The 23,685-nt window shown below is 48.7% G+C and overlaps 1 protein-coding gene and 1 pseudogene across 2 annotated transcripts; one reads left to right on the top strand and one right to left on the bottom strand.

Moving 5' to 3' along the window:
- Window positions 1-767: 767 nt before the first annotated feature.
- Window positions 768-14,201, bottom strand: LOC135805941 (uncharacterized). Of its 2 annotated transcripts, none has more exons than XM_065320062.1 (6): window positions 13,251-14,201; window positions 12,135-12,158; window positions 7,974-8,216; window positions 7,529-7,770; window positions 3,139-3,239; window positions 768-1,788 (listed from the first exon to the last, which is right to left on the bottom strand). In XM_065320062.1, exons 1-5 carry the CDS (start codon window positions 13,327-13,329, stop codon window positions 3,174-3,176), a joined length of 654 nt encoding a protein of 217 aa, XP_065176134.1. In that variant the 5' UTR covers window positions 13,330-14,201; the 3' UTR covers window positions 768-1,788; window positions 3,139-3,173. The 2 variants fall into 2 exon arrangements, with proteins under 2 accessions (XP_065176134.1, XP_065176135.1); XM_065320063.1 differs by having other exon boundaries at window positions 12,135-12,155.
- A 4,617-nt stretch (window positions 14,202-18,818) lies between these two features.
- On the top strand, window positions 18,819-18,891 carry LOC135807219 (U4 spliceosomal RNA; annotated as a pseudogene).
- Window positions 18,892-23,685: the final 4,794 nt, after the last annotated feature.

Below are 23,685 nucleotides of genomic sequence, written 5' to 3'. Positions count from 1 at the left end.
TGGGGCGGGAAGAGCATGATCTTTGTTTTTGATAGATTTGGGGACAATCTCCAGGACGACATCCAGGAAAGAACTTCCTAAATGCCAGCACGCAAGTTGTTTTTCAGGCCAGGGAGGGAAGCTGATGAGGTGAGAAGGGTCGTGTCGTCAGCAAACAGAGCATACAAACTTCCAGTCAACTTGCCCATCATGCTGGTGGCTTATACTGAGCATATAAACCTCATACAAACCCCTTACAAACCCCATATAGACCGCCACCATAGAAACAGGAAGAAATTGACTGTCGGTTTGTATGAAAGGTCAGCATAAGTATAATACATCCCACTAGTACGCTTGTACGTGAAATATAAACCATCATACAAACCAGGGAGTAGTACAATACAATATAGGTATTGTACTACTCCCTGATACAAACCTCGGCTTCGCCTCGGTTTGTATGTCGGTTTATATTTCACGTACAAGCGTACTGTTGGGTTGTATTATATTATACGTATTGATTTATTTGAATTCGGTATCTCAATAGTACAATGTACAACTTGGGAAGTTCAGTAATCCATGTACTTCAGGTGCTGATCAGGGAATAGGAAACTTCACGGTTTCGTTATTCTACAAAGAACAGAAGGGCTTCTTTGTCTTTGGTGCAGCGGCTTGCAAATTTTAATATAATTATGCACAGGCACTCAGAGTAAAGTCATGTACCCCATGTCACCAATGAGCAGATCTTATGACAGAGCCAGAGCGACACCAGCACACTGCCAGCCAGGAAATAATTTTGTACTGTTCTATTTATTTCTCAGTTTTCAGCTTGATGGATCGGCAGCACTGCCACACAAAATATTACTTCAAGTGCTATCCAAGGAACAAAGAAGAAGAAATAAACACGAAAGAGAAAGAAACAGGTTAAAGTAGTATAGTATAGTATTTATTCATAATTGTTTCTCTAGGGCAGTCCCCACAGACCTATGGTCTCCTTACGGGGTACCCTAGCCAATCTAGGATTGCGCTACGAAAAAGGAGTAAGAGAACTAGTTCTATATACGGAGAGTACAATTCCCGTGCACAGGAGCAGAACTGTTCTTACCGTGATTGGGTATTGGCCCCGACTATTGGGACATACAGCGACAAACAATTGGAGCATGGTTCAGCTTCTCAACACCCGTGGTCATGATTGTGAACAATGAACACCACGGCTAGATGGGGATCAGGGCACAATGTACAAGATGAGAGGATTGTTCTACGGAGGGCTAAGGTAGGGAGGCCTGGATAGTACTGAGTAAACACAAAAGAGACTGACTCATAGTTCTCAGGCATCATGGCCGGCTTCACAACCACCGAGTGCTAAGACACAGTACGAATGTAAACCGAGGACGCAGATGTTAGCATGTAACCTTTCTTGCTTCGACTTCTGCCGCGACTTCGTTCTCGTACTCCCCTTTATGTACAAGTGTTGTGCAAACCCTCCTTTAATATAGTCTGTCTCATTTTGCCCTAGCTGAGATGTTTTGATGCATAGTGATTATGACGCTCATCATTCGCTCCCTAGTCACTGGACAGTTCTGTCCGTTTGGTTTTAGCGAATTCAAATAAAGAAAACAACAACAACCGTGACGCTCTGCTAACAAGAGATTATGACAGGGATGAGACAGTGGAAAACAAAAAGCAGAACTGCCAGAGATGGTGTCTTTGCCAACCAACAACTACATGATATGAAGAGTTGAGTGTTGGCGTGGCTTTGCATGTTGTTATCACGTAACGTTGCACTTTCGTTTGGGAACTAGACGGAAGATGCTGGAGAAGACAAAGGTAGAAATGAATCAAACGCATTCGCCATGCGCGAGCACACACACACACACACACAGAAATATAATGACAAATTTCTTTAGGTAGCTCAAACTACTTTCGCCATGAAAACCTTTCTAAAAACAGGAGACGTGCTGGTTTCTCTGGTCTCTCTAGAATGCATTGACCTCAGAAATCATCGGATATTCGTATGAGGCAAAATACTATTACTGGTAGGGGTGTCAGAAGGTATTGTATATTGCCATTGGTGTGGTTATGAAAAAGGCAGGGGGTTGGGGCCTTCCCCGGGAAAATTTTGGAAAATTGGGCCCAAATAGCCCATATTTCATTGAATCGCCTGTTCCGGCACCCCTGACTGGGAGAAAAAGGCCAGAAATTGGCTTTTTGTCTGGCATGTTCCAAGTATCATCTGTAGCATCTGCCGCTAGGGTTTACCGGGTGTTAGCGGCCGTCGAGAGTTCCCTTTGGGAACGGACACGATAATTTACTCTTTTTTTCAAGTATTTGCCGTGTCCGGAAAACGAAAGGGAACAGAATTCGAGGAATTTCTTTCCATAGCCTTTGTATGGTTCTACTAATTTCAATGCTTTTCGACCAGAATCTGCCAGTTTTTAGCATTACTACTTGAAGTAGTACTTTATTTGCCAAGGCCTACTCCCAGCCAGTCAGAGGAAGATAAGAGGACTGATCCCATGAATGTTCCATGAGGGCCTGCCACCATAACAAAAAAGAAGAAGAAATAAACCTGCCACAGTTTTCTTCCTCTTCTCCTTTTTAGGTTTTTGTTGTTGTCGTCGTTGCTGTTCAAAACGTGAGAGGGGCCCGGAAAAGCCACACGATTCGGGTCCGAACTAGCACACACTGCATTTTATTTGCGAAACGAGGCTAAAAATGCCTTGCGACTTCACACGGCATGAAAATGATGTGCCCAATAAAAGAAGTGAGGAATAAAAGAAGTGAGGGAGGGTGATAAGCCAACTATAGCAAGAAGAGAGAAAGGGAAATAGGTATACGGGATTGTAATGGGAACTGTGTGATGGGAAAGCGATTGCAAGCTAGAAGAATATTTGGATGAATTTGAGGGCGTTTCGAATAAGTAGTACAAATTACGATTGAGCGGGTTCAACCTCTGACCCTGTGAGGAGGGGTGGGGGGCATTGGCAGGAAAGTCACCAATAGGTCATCTCTCCTTGGCAAGGAGATTGATTACTTTCTAACAGCGTATTTCTAATGCACAGTCCACTTGCTAATGCTCATTGAGGAGCACAACAGATACTTCATCACTGGTTGCTAATGCTCATTGAGGGATATAACAGGTATCCCCACACAGTCACTTACCCCGAGTTAACGTAAGTCTGTTTCTGATGCGGCATTTAGCTGGGAATCTTCTCTATTGAGCTGATGGAATCATGGCGATCCGTTGATCTTGTGCCATACGGCTGGAGCAGTTGGCAGGGAGGAAAGCAAATGGGGAGATACTAAAAGTCAGCGAAACTGGCGATTACCATACCGCTACTCTCTTACTTTATCTGCTGCATTCAAATGTACATGTACATGTATAGGCCTAACAGGTCATATTAATTTTCATGTACAGGTGTTGTCGCTGAAATACAACCCATAGTGCACAACTGGTGGCCTGGACTAGTTCAGATTTCCCCTCTGTACCCGCTGTGCATGTTTAAGTTAAGTTCAGCTACATTGTACATCCGTACCACTTCCAGGGCGCCATGGGCCGTGCAAGTTGAGGGCACCAAATATGCACTTTGGGTCGAATTTCACTGAGCACAATTGTACATGGGATATTATAGGTTGGTTCACTGCAATACTTCACATCATGTATTAGCCATCCCTGCAAGAACACGCAAGCATCATCGCAGCCAATCCAGTTGTTGCAGCGCGAGGGTTTCACGCGCTGATCAACTCTATATTGCGGTGTTTATTTAGCCAAGAACCGCAAGAGTGAACGCGTACGTTTACGCTCCTTGCTCTACAAGACTGGGTCGGAATGCCTAATGTGCGGTGGAGAGTCACTGGGTTAGTTTGGGGTGACTGAAACCAAGGTATTGGTTCACAGCCGATATGCATGGATGCCTTCTCTGCAGTCTCGGACCAACACTTCTGGAGCTTGTCGAAAGGCAGTGTAGTATCCCTGCCTTGCTAGTACTGAACCGCAGCTGACTCCTACTCATGATACCGTATAGCGTATAGTGTAGAGCGTATATTTAGCGTATCCCCGTACGTTAGCGTATGGAGTCTGTTTGTCTGTAAGAGCTGCAGTGTTTTACTTATTTCTAAAAAACTGCAACAACAACAACAGAGCCGAGCAGAAGAGCTGCTCTGACCTCCAGGTGTGCACCGGAGAAAGTTCCTTTATTCAGTGCCGCTTCTCTTTCTTGCCTTCTTACATGTAATCCAGGTGTGTACCTGAGAAAGTTCGATTAAAGTTAATTCGTGTTGATTGCCATGCCTCCACTCGGCTACACACTACATTGGTGGTAGCGGTGCGTGATTTCGTCCCTTGCTGTTTAAGCAACTTCCGTGTTGTTGTTACCCTCCTTAGTCAATCGTTGACGTAATGGCTCAACCCGCTGCCCGCCACGTGCACAACTGGGCCACCCCGGCCAAATACGCAGGTCAGCTAGACGACAACTGGTTGGTGTAGCGTTGGCACGCTGGTGACTTCAAAGCGTGTAGCGTTTAGTGTTTAGAGTATAGCATATCCCCGCACTGTATCCCCGTACATTAGCGTACGGAGTCTGCCTTTGTATCAAAGCTGCTGCTCACGATTCTTTTATAGCCAGTTAGTTAATTTAGTTGCCAGTCAGTTAATTTCGTTGCCAGTACATTTCAATTGCCAATTACAGTGTGTTCACTGAGACCCTTGTGCGTTCTTGCGTCCGAGAGACTGCGGCCCGCTACAAATTGGTGGCAGCGGTAAATTCGTTTTGTTTCATTCTATACCTAACTTTGTTACTTTACACGTTCTCCGATCCGATGGCTCAACCGAATGTACCTGCTGTGGTACCCGTCGCTGCGCCCGCTGCAGCCCCAGCTCCGCCCGCTCCTGCCCAACTACCGAGAGGGGCGTACCATGTGCAGTCCGAAAAATACAAAGGTCGCCTGCAGGACAACTTCGCGTCCTGGCTGATGCATTTCGACCAGGTCGCCGCGGTAAACAACTGGAACAACGTTCAAGAGACGCAGTTCCTGGGCCTCGCACTGGAAGGCGAGGCCCAGCTGTATTACCAATCGCTCCCAGCGGCCACTAGGAACGGAGGCCGCCAACAGCTAGTCCAGGCGCTGCAAGCTCGGTTTGATCCTCCATCGCGCAACGTTTCAAGCTCGTCGCCAGGCAAAAGATGAACAACTGGGTACTTTCTGTGAGGCGGTTCGCTCCCTGGCCCGGCAAGCTTACCCCCAGATGGCCGCGGGGGACCTCGACAGCCTGGCAAAAGACCAGTTTATCTCCGGGCTTGACTCACGGGGCATGCGGGTCTGCGTTCGGGAGCTAAACCCGCAAACGACAGACGGGGCCCTCCAGGCCGCGCTCCATCACCAGGCAATCCTAGCTGCCGAACTGCCCGCCGCGGAACCTGTGCCGATCCCTGCCTTTGCTGTTTCCCAGCCGCTCGATACGGTGACAGACCAAATGAAAGCTGGGTTAGACCATCTGGCTACGTTGGAGGCCAGTCTGCCAGGACCAATTCGTCAGTCCCGACCTGACCAACTACCACAGCCCCCGCAGACGCAAGGCCCCACACCTGTCACTTGCTGGTCATGTGGCCGACAGGGTCACATCAGCCGAGAATGCCGTGCCCGTCATCCTGCGCCGGCGGGAAACTACCGGCGGCAGTACTAAGCACCTCGGACGCTAGCCCTGCTGCATCCTGCTCTTCCGGGACTGACGTAAGCACTGTGTTTATATGCCTTGCTGTCTTGCTCCTTGCCCACCCTGTTACGCTCACGATTTTAACGGTTTTGCTCACTGTGCTGTACCGCCACCGCCTCCCTGATGTACGTGCTTTTCTCCTCGACCTCTCCCCATTACACTTTTTTTCGTCGAGACAAAGCGACCATACATGCCGCCTACCTGTAATACCCGTGACTGTGAACGCAGTTGATTCCAAAGCTTTGTTAGACAGTGGGTCTTCCAAGTCAATTGTGAGCAAGAAGCTGTGGGATTCTCTGAGTCAAGGCGCTATCGTGCCTCCACTCGGCTACCCACTACAGCAGTACAGGCGGCGAACAGTGGCGTCTGTCCTTTTCCCGTGATGTGAATGGGCTTTCAAGCCCTCTCGTTTCACACATGTACTTCCAAATCAAAAGCTAGCAGAAGGTTGAATAAAGTCGGTTTAGTTTGTTCACGACATGAAAATCCCAACGGCAATACATACACATCTCTGACGCCGTTCTGCTCCATTTCTTTATCCACATACCACATGGCATGGCACATACCACATGGCATGGCACATACCACATGGCATAACACATACCACATGGCATGGCACATAGCACATGGCATGGCACATAGCACATGGCATGGCACATAGCACATGGCATGGCACATAGCACATGGCATGGCACATAGCACATGGCATGGCACATAGCACATGGCATGGCACATAGCACATGGCATGGCACATAGCACATGGCATGGCACATAGCACATGGCATGGCACATACCACATGGCATGGCACATACCACATGGCATGGCACATACCACATGGCATGGCACATACCACATGGCATGGCACATACCACATGGCATGGCACATAGCACATGGCATGGCACATAGCACATGGCATGGCACATACCACATGGCATGGCACATAGCACATGGCATGGCACATAGCACATGGCATGGCACATAGCACATGGCATGGCACATAGCACATGACATGGCACATAGCACATGGCATGGCACATAGCACATGGCATGGCACATAGCACATGGCATGGCACATAGCACATGACATGGCACATAGCACATGGCATGGCACATAGCACATGGCATGGCACATAGCACATGGCATGGCACATACCACATGGCATGGCACATAGCACATGGCATGGCACATACCACATGGCATGGCACATACCACATGGCATGGCACATACCACATGGCATGGCACATACCACATGGCATGGCACATACCACATGGCATGGCACATACCACATGGCATGGCACATAGCACATGGCATATAGCACATGGCATGGCACATAGCACATGGCATGGCACATAGCACATGGCATGGCACATACCACATGGCATGGCACATAGCACATGGCATGGCACATAGCACATGGCATGGCACATAGCACATGACATGGCACATAGCACATGGCATGGCACATAGCACATGGCATGGCACATAGCACATGGCATGGCACATAGCACATGGCATGGCACATAGCACATGGCATGGCACATACCACATGGCATGGCACATAGCACATGGCATGGCACATAGCACATGACATGAAACGTACCAGAAAAAGTACCAAACTCTGCCAAAATTTCTGCCGGCATTATCCACCAAGAACTACCTCTACCACCATCCAGTACCCACCCCTACTTGGCCTCAAAAATGTCTATCAGGCGTACTGCTAGACCGCAGCAGAGCACGAGCATAACATCAAAGTGTTGAATGCACGTATACACCAGGTTGCATACGTGCATGACAGATGTATGCACTGCGGATCACACGTGCATTCTTACTTACAAGGGGTGTCGTGTGCTTGCTCCGGAAACGCAGTAAATCAGGATCCACGTCAAAGGATAGACGTTCACTCCTTCGCCGCCAGTGGCAATAGAAGTGGATTGACTGCAGGAGGACTATGATGATGACAACGATGAGGATTGCAATCAAGATGACTTCATTCCTCCTATCACGTCCGTTATCAGCGTGTTGTGCCCAGTTTGTGGGCCTGTCACGAGATGGTGCCCGGCTTGTGTGAACCAGCACTACAGTGCAGAACACAAGATCAGAATAATGCAGGATGTGCAGTATATGCGTTGACTAGCAGCTCTGCCGGGGCTATGCACTGGCACAGGAAACAATGCAGCTTAATCTTAGCGTACCATCCCCCCCCCCCCCCCACACACACACTCTCTCTCTCTCTCTCTTTCTCTCTTCCCTTGAAGTCTCTCTGATTTCCGCAACCTACACTGTTTGCCCGGTGCTGATGATGTCCACAGCTTGCGATCATCCGGGGTTGAGTTAACAAGCATCATGCCTGTGCGGTCATCCGGGGTTGAGTTAACACTCATCGGAACTGGGCTTGCGGCAGCCGTTGTTCCGGTGGGACTTGCAAGACTACTTTTATGACTACTTTCAGTTGGGGCCATTGTCGGTGGTGTTGTCTCCAGTGATGGCATTGCTCGAGTAGGTGAAGGCAATCCTGGGATATCTACACACGGAAAATGAGCACGAGCCAAGGGAAATCAGATTTGTCCGGTCAATGGCTGATTGAAATGACGGTGTGCGGATTGCGCTATGGCAGTTTTCCGCACAGTCAGTATTGAACAGGAAAGTTCTCACTTTCGCGTTACAACCGGCCATACAATAAGTGAAGCACACTTCTTTATACTCGCAGTACAACGTCAGAATGTATGTCCAGGTACATGCAAATGTACAATTGTCAATTTGCCATGCACTAAAGTTACCGGTGGTACCAGTTCATGTACATTGATTGTTGATTGATTCATTGATTGATTAAAATAAAACAATACATGTGCATGTACAATGAATACTGTGTCGCAGTACTGTACTGTGCTGTCTTAGTGTACGTGTGTGTGGGGGGGGGGGGGAGGGGGTGCATTTATAGCAAGGGCGTCGGAACCGCACCGGCCGGGGCGGCCATGGCCGCCCCACTTTTTCGGCCGTTTTTTTGTTTTTTGAGCACACTGCAACAAAGCGCGATGATCTCAGCGCAAACGTGGCAAATCCTTGTCCCCGATCGTGGTTTGTTGCAGAATCAAAAGCCCATGTACACTGAAATGGCACCAAATGCCTGGGAATGCTTGCAATTGGCTTCAATTTTTGAATTTTTTTCCCGGGGGAGGGTAATGTTTGTCCCCGATCGTAGCATCTTCTTTGTTTTTTGCAGAATCAAAAAGTCTTTCATTGTAGTTACCGTACACTGAAATGGCACCAAATGCCCGGAAATGCTTGCAATTGGCTTCAATTTTTTCTCGGGGGAGGACCCCCGGATCCCCCTTCCATGGCCGCCCCACCTCCAAAGTCGGTGCGACGCGCCTGTATAGAACATAGACTTCACCACAGTACCACCACCACAACGGTCCTAGACACTGAGAATCGATTTCCAAACTGAATCGCCAAACTTTCGCCCTTGGAGTTCTTCCTCTGTCCATGCATTGCTCAGTACGGCAATGGGCAGAATGTAGAACGATGGTTTGCTGGCAACTCAATCGAGTTTCACGCGTTGCGATCACCAGGCAGAAACTGAAGCTACTCTTTACATGTACGTGCACATGTAAATTGAAGTGCACTGTACATTGTACATTTTAGGTGAGAAAAAACCATAGTAAAACCTGTACCTAACGGCCGCCGTGACGTGACGACCACCGGCCTGGTACTACCGACCACTCTGCCAGGCACGGACGGTGTCACATTCAAAACGCACTGGGACTAGCAACTGCCTGCTGTATACAAACCACGACCGCCTTTTTCTTGTCCCAATGTCGATATTTGACCTGTGACTAGCGACCGCTATGTAGGAAAACAAAGGTTGTTCAAAGCTCCTTCTTTGAAATTTTGATCATTCTCCATGGTCCTGAACAGACTCTTTCAATTTTGCAGCTGGGCGCAAGCTCATTTTCACTGTGGATTGCACTGCACCTGACAATGACAAAATTATTTTGAGGAGTGGAAGGCCGGAGGCAACACTAATACTAAGCAGCTGGCTCCCAACAGACGACAGTATGAACTTCTGGTTCAGTGGTTTATGAGTGTGCCGTCGCGTGGCAAACCTGGTGCCTGGAAGTTCAGTTCTACTGTTTTGTTTTACACAGGCTCATCCCTGGTCAAGGCTGTCTCTTTATATCTTGTCCTATCTCTTGTTTGCAGAGCTTCACGGCTACATGCCAGCATCTGCGTCCTCTATTCACATTCCTGGCTGGTTAGAAGCTTGGAAGAAGTGGCACAACATCATCAAAGGAACGGTGCTGTCGGGCAAAGCCGCTGATGTCTGTGACGAGGAAGTGGCCAGCTGGAATGAACACCTGGGAGATCTATTCAAAGTGTACAACCCTAAGGACATTTTCAACGCAGATGAGACCGGGTTGTTTGTCCGCACTCTTCCAAATCGTTCTCTTGTCGTTCGAAAGGATTCGTGCAAAGGCGGCAAGTAGTCTAAAGAGCGGATCATCGTCCTTCTAGCAGCCAGTGCCATGTGTGAAAAGCTGAAGCCATTGGGCATCGGTAAATCGGCTAACCCTAGGTGTTTCAAAGAGGCCAAACAAGCAGCACTGGGTGTACAGTACGAGGCCAATAAGAAGGCTTGAATGGTGTTGAGTCTGTTGTATGTGTGTCGTAGTTGGCTGAAGGCTTTAGACCGCAGAAGTTTGCTGCAGCTGGACGCAGCATCCTGATGTTCATCGACAACTGCCCAGCTCATCGAACACTCGACTTGGAGCATGTTGAGTTAGTATTCCTCCCCGCGACTCCTGGCTTCAGAAGTAGTGTAGCGTTGGCACGCTGGTGACTTCACAGCGTATAACGTATAGTGTTTAGCGTATAGCATATTCTCGAACGTTACTATATCCCCGTACGTTAGCGTATCCCCGTACATTAGTGTACGGAGTTTGCCTGTGCATAAAACCTGCTGTTCACGATTCTTTTGAGTCAGTTAATTAAGTAGCCAGTTAATTTCATTGGCAGTTTAGAGTTAGAGTTCAACCTTCGATCCAGTCTTTAGTAATAATAAAGTTAACAACAGTGTGTTCACTGAGACCCGTGTGCATTTGCCTCCGAGAGAGACTGCGGCCCGCTACAGTAGCAACTGAATTTGATGTCAGCGATATCACTTTAAAAAAATTCTCCCTCTCTAAGTATTGTGTGATCTGAAATAAAATATGGCACCGTGTAAGTGGTGGGGAATTGTATTAGCTGCATCTTGACATATACTGTAAAGTACGGCGAGAGCGCCGCGTCTCGTGAGAGCGCCCCACCTTGATTTTACATCCAGGTAAAGGAAAGCCGTAAGGCAGAGTTCAACAAAGTGTGTACTGTTGGAGGACACTTCGTAGATTGTTGTGTGGAGCTCGTGTCCGCGCACTTGAAAGTAAATTGAGTGCCGATGGACTGCACAGCGTGCAATGTGTGCACTAGGTTCATGTTGTATGACCTACATACAGGACACCACCTCAACAATACAACCACCGAGATGGTGGCGCACTCTCGCGGTACTTTACAGTAATTATAACAGGGGCGTCGGAACTGGTGCTGCAGGAGCAGCCAAAGCCTCACGAATAATGTTTTCCCGTGATATTTGAAGCAATGAAATATGGGCTATTTGGGCCCAATTCCCTAAATTGTTTACAGGAAGGCCCATGACCCACATTTTTATAGTTTCACCAATGTAGAGTACCTCCTGACGCCCATGTATAATGGGATCCATATATGGTCGCATGATGCAAACCTCTAACTAAAGACCATCTGCCACTAGAGACCACCTGCCACTAAAGACAATCTGCCACTAAAGACCATCTGCCACTAGAGACCACCTGCCACTAGAGACCACTAGCTCTGGTGCCAAGGGGTGGTCATTAGTTACAGGTCTTACCAAGAGTATGTAAGCTCCCAAAAGTGTGCAACTCCTGATACCCTTTTTATGGGGTTCGCCGACGATCATGACCATGTGACCATGTGGTGTAGTGGTCCTGCTGACCATGTGGTGTAGTGGTCCTGCTGACCATGTGGTGTAGTGGTCCTGCTGACCATGTGGTGTAGTGGTCCTGCTGACCATGTGGTGTAGTGGTCCTGCTGACCATGTGGTGTAGTGGTCCTGCTGTACATTTAGAGCCAGTTATAGCGAGCAGCGGAGCAATAAAATTGATAGAACGCCCTGGCAGAAGCTCGCTGTGCGTATGCAACTCCCCAGTATGATTACGGCAGATTTTCGGATAGTGCGCACGCTATCCTTTGTTGTTCGTCATGAGAATACGAAACGTACCCGAAACACACGATTTGAGAGTTGCACACTCTTGGGAGCTTGTTTATTCTTGGTTTTACTGTAGACACATCTGTCATGCACTCTTCAGCTACTATGATGCAATGCAGTATGATATCATGATTGTGTACTTACTAGGGGTGACTTCACCGTGCACTACTGAGACACAGGCAATGAAGTGGCCGACCAACAGCAGAACAGCGCAGGGAGAGCCATCGGCGACGATGTTACAGTAGCAGTAGAGCATGCAGTAGAGCATTGTATGCAGGAAAGAGGCAGAGCACACATGTATACACATACATGTCCGCACGCATACACAGCACACATGTACACAATACGCACATGTACACACGTGCACACATGCGCGCGAGCGCTCACACACACACACACACACACACACATGCATACACACACACACACACACACACACACACACACACACACATGCATACACACACACACGTATGCGGACATGTATACACATGCACGCACGTCAGGCAGAGCCAGATCAGATCATGGTCTAAGATGTGCTAGTACATTGTAACGTAATTGCACTACTTTATAAGCGTATATCAGGCTGCAGGTCGTTGTAGCTGTTGTCTATAGACTGATGTGTCGCGATATGTTTGGCACATACTATGTAGACGTTGTGTACTGTTGGTTGGGGTTGCATCTCTACATATCTCTTTTTCAGAACACTGTTGAACTGCCGTCATGTGGGAGCGATGGAGGAAGTGGAAAAATACCAACGCCAAACTCGGAACTCTGGCATCACCGTATGATTCCTGCTGTTATGCAATTGCAATGGGGGAGGAGAAGATACGCCCTGCGGTCGCCAGTGAAGCAGCTAATTCCGGGCCCAGGTGTGCTTGTGGTGCCAACAAATCAGCCCTGTATATGGCCCAGCACAGCAGAGAACAAGGGGTGCCCGGAGAAGGGGAGGGGGGCACCGCATGCATTGTACTTCTGCGATTTAAAAAAATAATAAATGATGAAACTGCTTTTCAAAGTAAAACTGTCCAATGTCAGTTGTTCTGCTCGACGATATGACCCTTGCTCTTGGCATAGTGCGGCACATATTGCGGCATAGTGCGGCACATATTGCGGCATAGTGCGGCACATATTGCGGCATAGTGCGGCACATATTGCGGCATAGTGCTACAGCACAGTACTACCACTAGTTCCCGTCACGAGTCAAAAAATCATCCAATACGACACAATCATAGTACATGTATACGCAGTCAAGCTTACCGTTCCCAGGCACCATCGCCAAAATAACTGCCATGCCAGAGATGAGGGCAAACACATGTTTAACAGCTGACGACATCATTGACCTAGAGTGGGTAAGATTCTTCTCCGACAGAGGTTTTATCCGGTGACCGGGACGGATGGAAGCGACAACCGAACGGTACGGTGTACGGTACGGTATTACGATGTACGACGAAACGCCAGTATACCGCGCGTACCGGTACGGTATGGCGGTACACTGGTACAGTATGGTACTGGTACCGGGTGTTATTGGCAGGATGATGTCCAAGACAGGACCGACTGGCAAACCGGTAAGAACGGAAAACAACAGCAGAATACCCACAACGAACACCGAACATCGATGAACGTTGAACAACAACTAACGTAACGATGAATGCCGACAACAGAACGCAAGACTAATCGCATCCTGACCAAGGACTCTGGGATTTATTCGGACTCTGTCGTGCTCCGCACGCCACTCAAGCTGCGCGCTATTGTTGACAGAGAAAGGTCTCCGGCGCTGAGAAAGTGCCGGACACCCCCATTGTGCTAGCTCCAGAACGATGATGTTTGAGCACGTTGGCTTCTCACCTCAGACTCTAGCTCTTCGGATCATCAGCTTTGATAAGTCGCTCAAGATACCGCTGCTTTTACGTTATTCCACGGACGCTACAAGCACGTCAGAATCCTGGCGCGAATAGCAGGACCGCAAAGCTAAAAAAACCTCGCCATGCATCAGCCATCACACACTCCCAGCCGAGCTGGCCAGCGTGAATCGACCAATTATTTACAGGTAATCATGGTAGTAATGATGTTGATGATTGGTCTTCACCTGCTCACTGGTAGTGGTGGCTGCAGTCCGGAGTCGAACTGATCGGAAAACTAAGGAGATGCTACAACTGTATCAACTATGTATGCACATCGTGCCAAAACAAGTAAAGTATAGAGGAAAAAATAAACTCCAAGCTGTACTTGTTGTACTCTAGGCTAGCACTTAGTCTTTGCAGTCTTGACTTTTGACTTTGAGTTTGAGTCTTGGTCACGTTGGTGATCATGGTGATCACACCGCTACTTGTTTGAGCTCCTGCACTGGCTGCGGAGTGCAGCACTATGCTGCACTCCGCAGCTAGCTTTGATAGGCACCAGAACTACACTTAGAAGTAAGCAAGCTAACTAAGACTAATACTAGTAATACTACTAGTATTAGTAAGTGTTGTATTACAGTTACTATTGAGAGCTAGAGCCTTAGGCTTAGAAGTAATTAGTTAGAGGTGCGACCACCAGCAAGCCGCGATGTCAACACCGAAGCCGCTACAAAAACCGCGACACGTCTCACAGTCACAGCCCAGCCACTGAGCTTCCACCGTCTGCGCCAGTGCCAGTGCGCTAGTACTAGTAGATCTACTACTACTATGAGTATGAGTATGAGTACTACATCATTGTACTACAAACAACATTTACAGTGACACTCAGTCAGTGAGACACCCATACTGCCATAGCACAATGTCATGTCATGACTTTTGGTAAGTCCCCATCCCCAAATCATGCAAATACACATCTTGCTCGAGTCATGTACATCCATACATTATTGTATGAAGAGTGTGTGCTGACAACATGACAGCAGACTTTTGTCATGTTGTCAGCGCATTTAGTAATCATAGTAAACTATTTAATTTTACTATGAAGTCTCTTTTTAATACGGGCAAACAAAAAAGTAATACAATCCACGGTGCCATGGCATGGTGAAGTATTAGAACACAACACCAAAAATGAAAAGAATATGAACATGTGTGTGAGTCCCGTGGCGTGTTTTATAGGTGACAATAGGGCTTGAAAGTGCTACGTCACAGCATAGCAACAATTTCAAAAATTCAAAAACTGGATCCACTTGGATCCAGTTTTTGTATGGATCCAAGCACATTTCAAGCCGCCTTACTCACAGCAAGGTGATGTAACCAGTAAAACTGACTGATTTGGTAGGGTACCCTGTAAGAAGGCCTTAGGCCTGTGGGGATTGCCCTATCAAAAATTTGATAATAATAATAATAATCCACACCCGCCTGTGTGGATTCACAGGAAGTGTGAGTTACGAAGTCTGAAGAAAATGTTGAACAGTCTCTGCTGGGATGACGACTACACCATAGCTCAGTGGTTAGAGCATCGCTAGCTACAAGCGAGGGTCCCTGGTTCGAGTCCTGGTGGTGACAGTCAATTTTTTCTTCAGACTTTTCCCGTTTGTCTCTTTCCCTCAAACTAGTGAAAATAATAATAATTTGGCTACTGGGGGCGGGGTTACAACTGGTGGCGAAGTAAAAGTCATCCCTGCATACGACATGAGTGAGTTGCTATGCACCCACATACTGAGGCAATAGCAAAGTCACACCTTAGTGGATCCAAAATAGAAATCTGATATCAACTTACTACTCCCTGGCCGATTTTGACGTCATCACTTTCAAGCCCTATCATCATGTCACTTCAAGCACGTTTCCTTTCTGTGAGACTAGTGTACGGCATTCTTATTCTATTCTCAGTACATCATTGAATTGGTTTGGTTTTTATTACTTGAGTTCGTTGCATGCCTCAACAATACAAAGTACAAATATCAAGAGGGACGAACGAAAAGAGGAAGGTAAAACAGAGCAGAAAGTGTTGTATTTTGAGTACGATTCTAAGTCCTTATCTCATTCTTCCTTTGTGTTTTGTTTGCCGGAGGATGTACTAACCCGGCTAGCCCTGAAGCCTAGACTCTAGAGCCCACATATTCTCACACAGCTTTTCATACAGCGCTACAAGACCCACCCTCTCCTGGCACATGTACCGACATGGTCGGCACCCCATCCTCATGTTGCCTGATGATTGCGAGAGCATGAAACTTGAAGTAACAGCAAACAAGCCTTGATCGTCCTTGTTATTCTGTTCTGTTTTGTTTGCCAGTAGAAGAGCTTCAAGAGGCTTTAGCATCACGTGTATTGACTACGTACAATCACGACATCGGTCTACGCATCACCATCACCCCCGAACCAAAAAGTGGTCAACTCCTCGACGTCACATGTCACATTTGACCCCTGCAGCGGCAGAAAACGGCATCACATACGAGAGAGCAGAATTTGGCAGAACTGGCGCTTGAAAAAGCAGAATATCTATCGGTATCCCGAGTCCTAACTGACCTAAGTCTCCGAACGTCAAGGCTTTCCCTTGCTCTCAGCAATCCTGTGTACTTTTTTTAGCACTGAAGTTCAAGCGCTCGCTTCTGCTTGGCAGAGGGCGCTGCGTTTTGGGGCCTAGACACAGCGCTACATCATCCGGTCTGCAAGCCACAGTACAAGTAGTGGCAGGCGCTGGCGCTTGGCGGTTCCTCAATTTTTTTATATTTTTTTATAATTAATATAATAAAATATAGAATGATATGCAACCGGATGAGCAGAAAAATCAGACAGCAGAACCCCATGTCCTTCGAGCAGAATTTCGAGCGGACTGAAAAGCAGAAATGCTTCTTTCGCCGAGCATTATCCGCCAGTCCCTATCTACCGCACCATGCCTAACATGCACAGCACTCCATCATCAGCACAGCGCCCGTGCCCGTGGAGGAGCAGGAAGTCGAGGCCGGATAACCACGAGACCGAGGCTGAAGTCATGGATAAACAAGGAAGGACAACATGTTACGTGTGATGCCTTTCCACCAAAGTAACCAGATCATCCGCTATGTACATGATGGTACAATAACAAGTAGCTCCACACGATGTACGTTTCGCCGTATACCGGTAGGTAATGACGGCTCATCAGGTTACCGACTGTACATTGGGTTGAAATTTGGTACTGCACTTGCCTGCGACCCGAGAGGTCCCGTGTGCGAGCCCCGCAGTCGCACATCTGACTGCAAAATCCCCACGACGCAGCTCACCAGATCAAGGACTTAGGTATGTAGGTGTGGGTTCTCTTCACTCAGTAGACTCGAGTCGAGCGAGCTGCAACTCCCGGTGCCGAAAGGCGGGCTCACGCCCCCTCTCTGACCCTCGAAGACGAAAATGATAGTAGCCGACTTGCCGAAATCATGTTTTAAAAATAATTGGAAAGCTCGAACATTCGTTCGTTTGAAACAGAAGGATGTTCCAACGACTCGGAGGAACACACGCTTCCTGCTAAACGAGACACACGACTGACTCACGACTGCCATCCGGAGCACACGAGGAGCACGTCGCACCTTCCACTCGGCAAGAAAGCACCACTCCGGGCCCTGCTCAATACGTATAGGATATTGACCAAGACGAGGTCTATATTTCCCATATCGACCGAAGTCGAGGTCAATATCCTATTTATCACGATTCCTTTGCCATAACCCCAAAATTTGAACCTTTAGGAGCTATTTTAACCTTTTTAGTATAGTATTTGTACTATAGTGTACATAGGATGTTGCCTATTTTGGGTACAAGACTGTAAGAACAACAGAGTTCAGCATCTGCAGCACAGTGGCTGGGTGGTATAAGGGGTTGCTTGAGATTCATACTGTTGTGGGTTCGAATCCTGCTTGTTCTCTTCCTTTGTCTTCTTTCTTTCAATTTTTTCTTTTTGAAGTGGAGAGAAAAATTCTAAGTCCCTCCAAAGTCGAAAGATTACAATGCCTAAGTGGTCGATACAAGCGGTCGATATAAGCGGTCGATATTGCGGCGATATGGGTAATATAGGACCAGTCAAGGATCACGAGAATTAGTGGAGGTCGATATAGAAGAGTTAGTATCTAATATTGACTGAGTACGTGGTCAATATAGGAAATAAAAGCCGAGTGAAAGACTGAGGCGAAGCCGAGGTCTTTTATTTCCTATACTGACCAAGTACGAAGTCAATATTAGATTTATCACGACTAGCCAAAGCCTGTGTTCAATTGCTAAAAAGGAGTCTAATATAAACGGTCAATATAGCCCTAAGAAGTGAAATACGCAGGGATATTTCACTGCTTAGGTATGGCAAAAATCTATGGGAATCAATACTAAAAGGGAGTGATAAACAGTGTTTCGGGGAATTCACCCCTCATCATACAGTTGAGCTTGAGTAGGCTGGGGAAGATTGTGCCTGAAAAGCACCACATGCAGTGTCCTCCAGGCCAAACCACTACTAGTACATGTACCAGGGATGCAAACCCGGCGCTAGCAACGGTTGTACCCACTGATGTTGGTGACCATAGCGCTCTGGAAGCCTAGCTATATTCAGCTTGACGTTGCCGTTCCGCCCGCGTAATCCACGACGTCGCGGCTGACCAGGAATATACGCGTTGACATTTTAAAACTCTTTTCGGCAAGATATCCTTGAGGCTTAAGCGCTTTTGCCTACATGATTTCTCGGATCGCAATGATGTAAATCGCATGCGGAAAGGGTGGTACACTAAGTTCCTGTGTGTTTTGGACAAGCATGCCCCGCTGCACAACTCTAGGCCTTCCCGGAGGGCGATACCTCCCTGCCACGGTCTGACAGAGAACTGCACCAGCTCGAACAGCGTAAACGGCGGCTGCACAGCCTAGCCGTTGGCGGAAGGATAGGACAGATGGCGCACTGTATACCGAGTTCAAACAAGCACGTAGCTTTGCGCAGTGGTAGTGCCATAGCCAATGAGGTCCAACCCAGGCGTGGTTATTGCTAGTTGAAACGTAGCAATCATCGGAATGCGTATCGGCGCAAGAGAAACGCGTACTAGCACTTCTCCCGTCAGTGTGAAGAAAATGTTGCCATTCTAAATGCAGTCACTGGGCGTTCACGTCGCCGCCAATATCCTAGTTGTATCATCAGTGAGGTGGCCGACACGTTCCACTCCATTGTCACCGATCACAACCGTCCTGAACAACTCTGCACTCTGCAAGGTCCCGCTGGACCTGTCTCCTTGACCGAACTAAACTTGATCCTGTGACTCCTGCTGACGTCTGACGTCTCCTTGAGCAGTTGAATGCGCGGAAAGCCACAGGTAGTGACGGCGTATGGTGCTCTCTGCTACAGCAGTGTGCTGACTTGCTGGCATATTCTCTTGCTGTGCTGTTCTGCACCTCGCTGAGCACTGGACCCATTCCATCTGCATTTAAATTGGCGTCTGTCGTGCCACTGTACAAGGCCGGTGACCCATCAGTCTCCACCAACTATAGACCTGTATCGTACTGAGTATTCTTTCTCTCAATAGTGTCCAAGTTGCTGGAGAGGGTAGTGCAACACCACTTAGCTCGCCATTTGCACTTGAGCAAGGCACTACCCGAAACACAATTTACGTAACCTTCCGCAAGAAATGTTCTACGGAAGATTCCCTCTGCGTGCTGACGGATAATCTCCAGAAGGCGAGAGACAAGTGGCAAGGTCACAGAGCTGTGCCTATTAGACAAGCTGAAGGCTTTTTGATAAAGTGCACCACGACAAGTTGATCCCAGACCTCCTTGCGGTTGGAATTTCTGGAAATGCCCTCAGTTGGTTCGTCGACTACTTGTCCAGCCGCAAGAAGTAGATCCTCATCTCGTCTTCAACCAGCCCTGCGCTGACTTTCACCTGCACAGTACCCACGGCTCTGTTCTCGGCCCTGTCCTCTTCAGCATATACACACGAGATGTCCCTTGGTTTCCTCGCCTCTGCCAAGTATACAATATGCGATGACATACAGTTTAGCCCTGTATGATTCCCAGGCGAAAGCGTCCAGAATCCTCACCACAGCGGCAACTGCTCTGGCCGATTGGCTGAAGTTTCGAGGCCTCATCTCGAATGCCGCCATGAGCAAGGTTCTGACTATCTCTCCCCAGCAGCATGTACAGGAAGTAACAGTCAAAAGCGGCGACTGTCGACTCCCTTCATCGTCTTCTGCGCGCTACCTCGGCATCCGCCTTGACAATCGCCCAGATTGGGACACCCATGTAATCTATGTGGTCAAGGTTGACAAGGAAATTGGCGCCCTGTGGCGCGCACGCCGAAGCCTATCAAGACGCTCTCGTCAGGTGTATGTGAAGGCGGTCATAATGCCCGACCTAACCTGCTTTATAAAATTATGGCTCCTGCTGCTTTTCAACCGCAATGCCAGAGGGTTGGTTGGTTGATTGGTTTATTTTAAATCGGGAACTAGGCCCAATGATATAAAGCGAATGGATAAGCCGCATTTAGACAAGAGAAGACAGGAATTAGAAAATTATGAAAGAAGAAGTATCTGACAGAGGAGTCAAGCGAGTATAAGGGGTGACAGGGTGGTCGAGGGGAGCTAGGGGGAGGGCTAGTCTGAGCAACAATATGGTAGGCAACTTATGCTAAACTTTTTCCGTCTTGCTATGGTCCGAACGTCATCCGGCAGCAGGTTCCAGAGTGCAGATCCTGCGACGGACGGCCGAGAAGCGCCAGAGCGAGTGGAGGATGGCTGACTGAGCAGATCACTAGACCTCTGATGACGGGTTCTCCTGCCAGCAGATCTGACGAACAGTACAGACAACGTGGTACTAGCTTTCCCGTGAAGGCACCTCCAGACAAACACTAGTAGCTTGCGCTTGCTGAGTTCGCCTATCCGGTACAAGGCGTGCTGCACCAGTAGGGGATGCACGGTTGTGTAGGGTGGGTGGCTGTTGATAGCTCGGATAGCCCTGTTCTGTAGCAGACCCAGGCGATAAAGCTGGCGACCAAGGAGCGCGGGGAAGGAGGCATTACTGCCATAGACTATGTCAGGGATGACAACAGCCTGGACGAAGAGACGCCGTGCAGATCGGGATAGGGAGCGACGGGCTCGCCACAGCGCACCAATCTTACGGGTAGTCATGCTGACAATTCGCTCGACTTGAGCGTCCCATGAAAGCTTACTATCAAGTACAACACCGAGGTGTGTGGTAGTCGATGCTGTTGGAACGGCTACTCCACGACACTGGACAGTTACGAGAGGGTTGTCCACCTGTGGGTGAGGAAGAAAGGTCACAGCTCGGCTTTTGGTAGGGTTGAGGACAAAGCCCCTCGCCTGTAGCCAAACAGCTAGATTGGTGACTGCCGTCGTAAGCGTAACAGAGACAGCCCGAACAGAACTCTACGAGAAATACAATGCTATGTCGTCCGCAAACTGGATGCTGGGTACAGGGTGCAGGATGGAAGGGACGTCGCGGGTGTGAATGGAAAATAGAACAGGACCTAGCACAGATCCTTGTGGTACACATGCATGGGACCACACGTGCAGGGAGTGGCCTGAAATAATGGGGAGTAAAGACACAGGTCGATAATTATTGGGGAGGGAGGGGCGCAGAGGCACGACTGAAGCCAGTTTGAACGCCGAGGGCACTACACCAGTCCGGAGCGAAACACAGAATAAAACGGCAAGAGAATACGCCAAAATATCAGCACATTCCTTCAAAATGGATCCTGGAATTCCATCACTGCCAGTTGCTTTCGAAGCATCAATTTGCAACAGACACGTGTAGACATCCGATGGAGAGACTGGATCGAAGCGGTGGAGCGAGTCCATGGTGGGAGGGCCGCTTGGTACAGAGAGAACATTGGGACGTTCACGATCCGTGACAATCCGATGGAAGGCCTCGCTGACTTCATCAACCTTGCAGGTTGGCTCTTGCTTGTGGCGTGTGCGGCCGGTGACGGCATTGACTAACTGCCAGGTCTTCCGCGCGTTTCTGGCATTTACTTGACACTGCACAGCAAAATACTGGTTTCGTTTCCGTCGTCGAGCATTACTTGCCTGCGATCGGGCTCGCTTATACTCCTGATGAAGCGACTGGTTGGCTCTATCCTTCAACCAGCGGGCGTGTAATCTGTTTTTTTGTTTGTCTTTACCAGCTGGAACAGCTCTCTATCTGACCAGGGAGGGAGAGAAGCCTTCGTTGCCTTTGGCGATGCCAGAGGAGCATGGCAATTGAGGACTTGCATGAACGCAGAGTACCATTTGTCCCACATCCTGTTGACATCGTCATGGTTTTCAAACTCATGAAGTCGAGCGGCAGCCAAATCCTGACGAAGCAACTCCATGTCCACTTTGTGAAGCTTCCTACTTAGGCGCTGGGACCGTGGTCATGGTGGTGGTGGGGTCTCAACGTGAAGCTGAAGACAGGCTTACACTGCAAAGTGGTCACTGATGGTCTGAGGAACAATAGTTGCCACCGTCGACACATCAGTGTTGCGAAATTGTATTGCGAGTATGATTTACGCATGCCAGAATCAGGTCCGGTACTGGGCCTACTGGGCACCCAGGCGTTACTCTAGTTGGTTCATTGACCACGTTGCGGAGACCGTAAGAGCGACACAATGTCATATCCATGAGGTGAGGAAACTGTGTAATGCACCGGGATTACTTTGATCTACGTTCACATTCAGCATTTCAGGTCACCAACAAGCGTGACAGTCGACGCCCTGAGGGTGGCCTGGTGCAGCATAACCTCAAGCTTGGGCCAAAAAGCGATTGTGGCATCTGGTGGTCTGTAGGTACATGCTAGGAGGTGCCGTTCTTGGCGCCCTCCCAGTTCGAGCCACGTAGACTCCACACCTGGGTCAACTGAAACGACTGCAAACCGCGCAAAACAAAGCCATTCGCTGTATCGATGGCAACCCCGGACATGCGACAGCCATGCAGCCGCTGCTCACTGCTCACTCCCTGTACCGTGTCAGCGAGATACAGCATTACAGGCAAAACAAATTGATCACTATCCGGCGCGGCATCCACGCCCGCACCAGCCCTGTGCTCGCCCAGCTTCTGACCCCGGCACAAGGCACCCCTATCCGCCATCAGCAGCCAAATGGCCTAAGCCAGGCAAATCATAGCCGCTGCGGTCAGCGGAGATTTTCTGTTGCTGGTGCTCTGCTGTGGAACGCTCTCCCTGGTGAGGTTCGCACAATTACCCGGCTACCTGTGATATGGGTTTTTAAAAGCATGCATGTGTGCCATATGCATGTAGGGAGTAGTTCGAGTTACTGCTGATCGCTCTGCTCTCCCTCCCAGTACAGTTCGGTAATCTTCACTTAGAGAAGTCCATCAAACCCTCCACTCGGCAAACCTGCAAAAAAGCACCACTCCCTGCTCAATACACAGTGTTTCGGGGAATTTACCCTCGTCAGTTGAGCTTGAGTAGGCTGAGGAAGATTGTGCCTGAAGAGCACCACTTATATAGTGCTCTCCTGGCACAAACATCACCAGGGATACAAACTTACAGAGACGCTCTATTTCCAGCGCGACAAACACCTCGTGAACACCAGATGGTAGCGTGAGTCAGTGTCGCTCATGGAGGTGCTGAACAAGCGCTGAGGACCGTTGGCCATTCACAACGTTATTGCCCCCAAACCAGCTAATTCGCAAGCCCGCGCTGGGGACAACAATGAGAAGAAGCGGTGCTCTTCAGGCACAGAGAATCACGTGCGTGTACCGGGACTAACCTCAACGGTACATGCTCACGGATTCGTGCGCCAAGGTGCTTAACAGTTCTGCCCACATACCGACTCTCACACTGTA

The sequence above is a fragment of the Sycon ciliatum genome, chromosome 1 (assembly GCF_964019385.1).
Source record: "Sycon ciliatum chromosome 1, ocSycCili1.1, whole genome shotgun sequence".
In the NCBI taxonomy this organism is placed as follows: domain Eukaryota; kingdom Metazoa; phylum Porifera; class Calcarea; order Leucosolenida; family Sycettidae; genus Sycon; species Sycon ciliatum.
The sequence above is the reverse complement of the archived record's forward strand: the minus strand, read 5'-3'. Positions and strand labels throughout refer to the sequence as shown.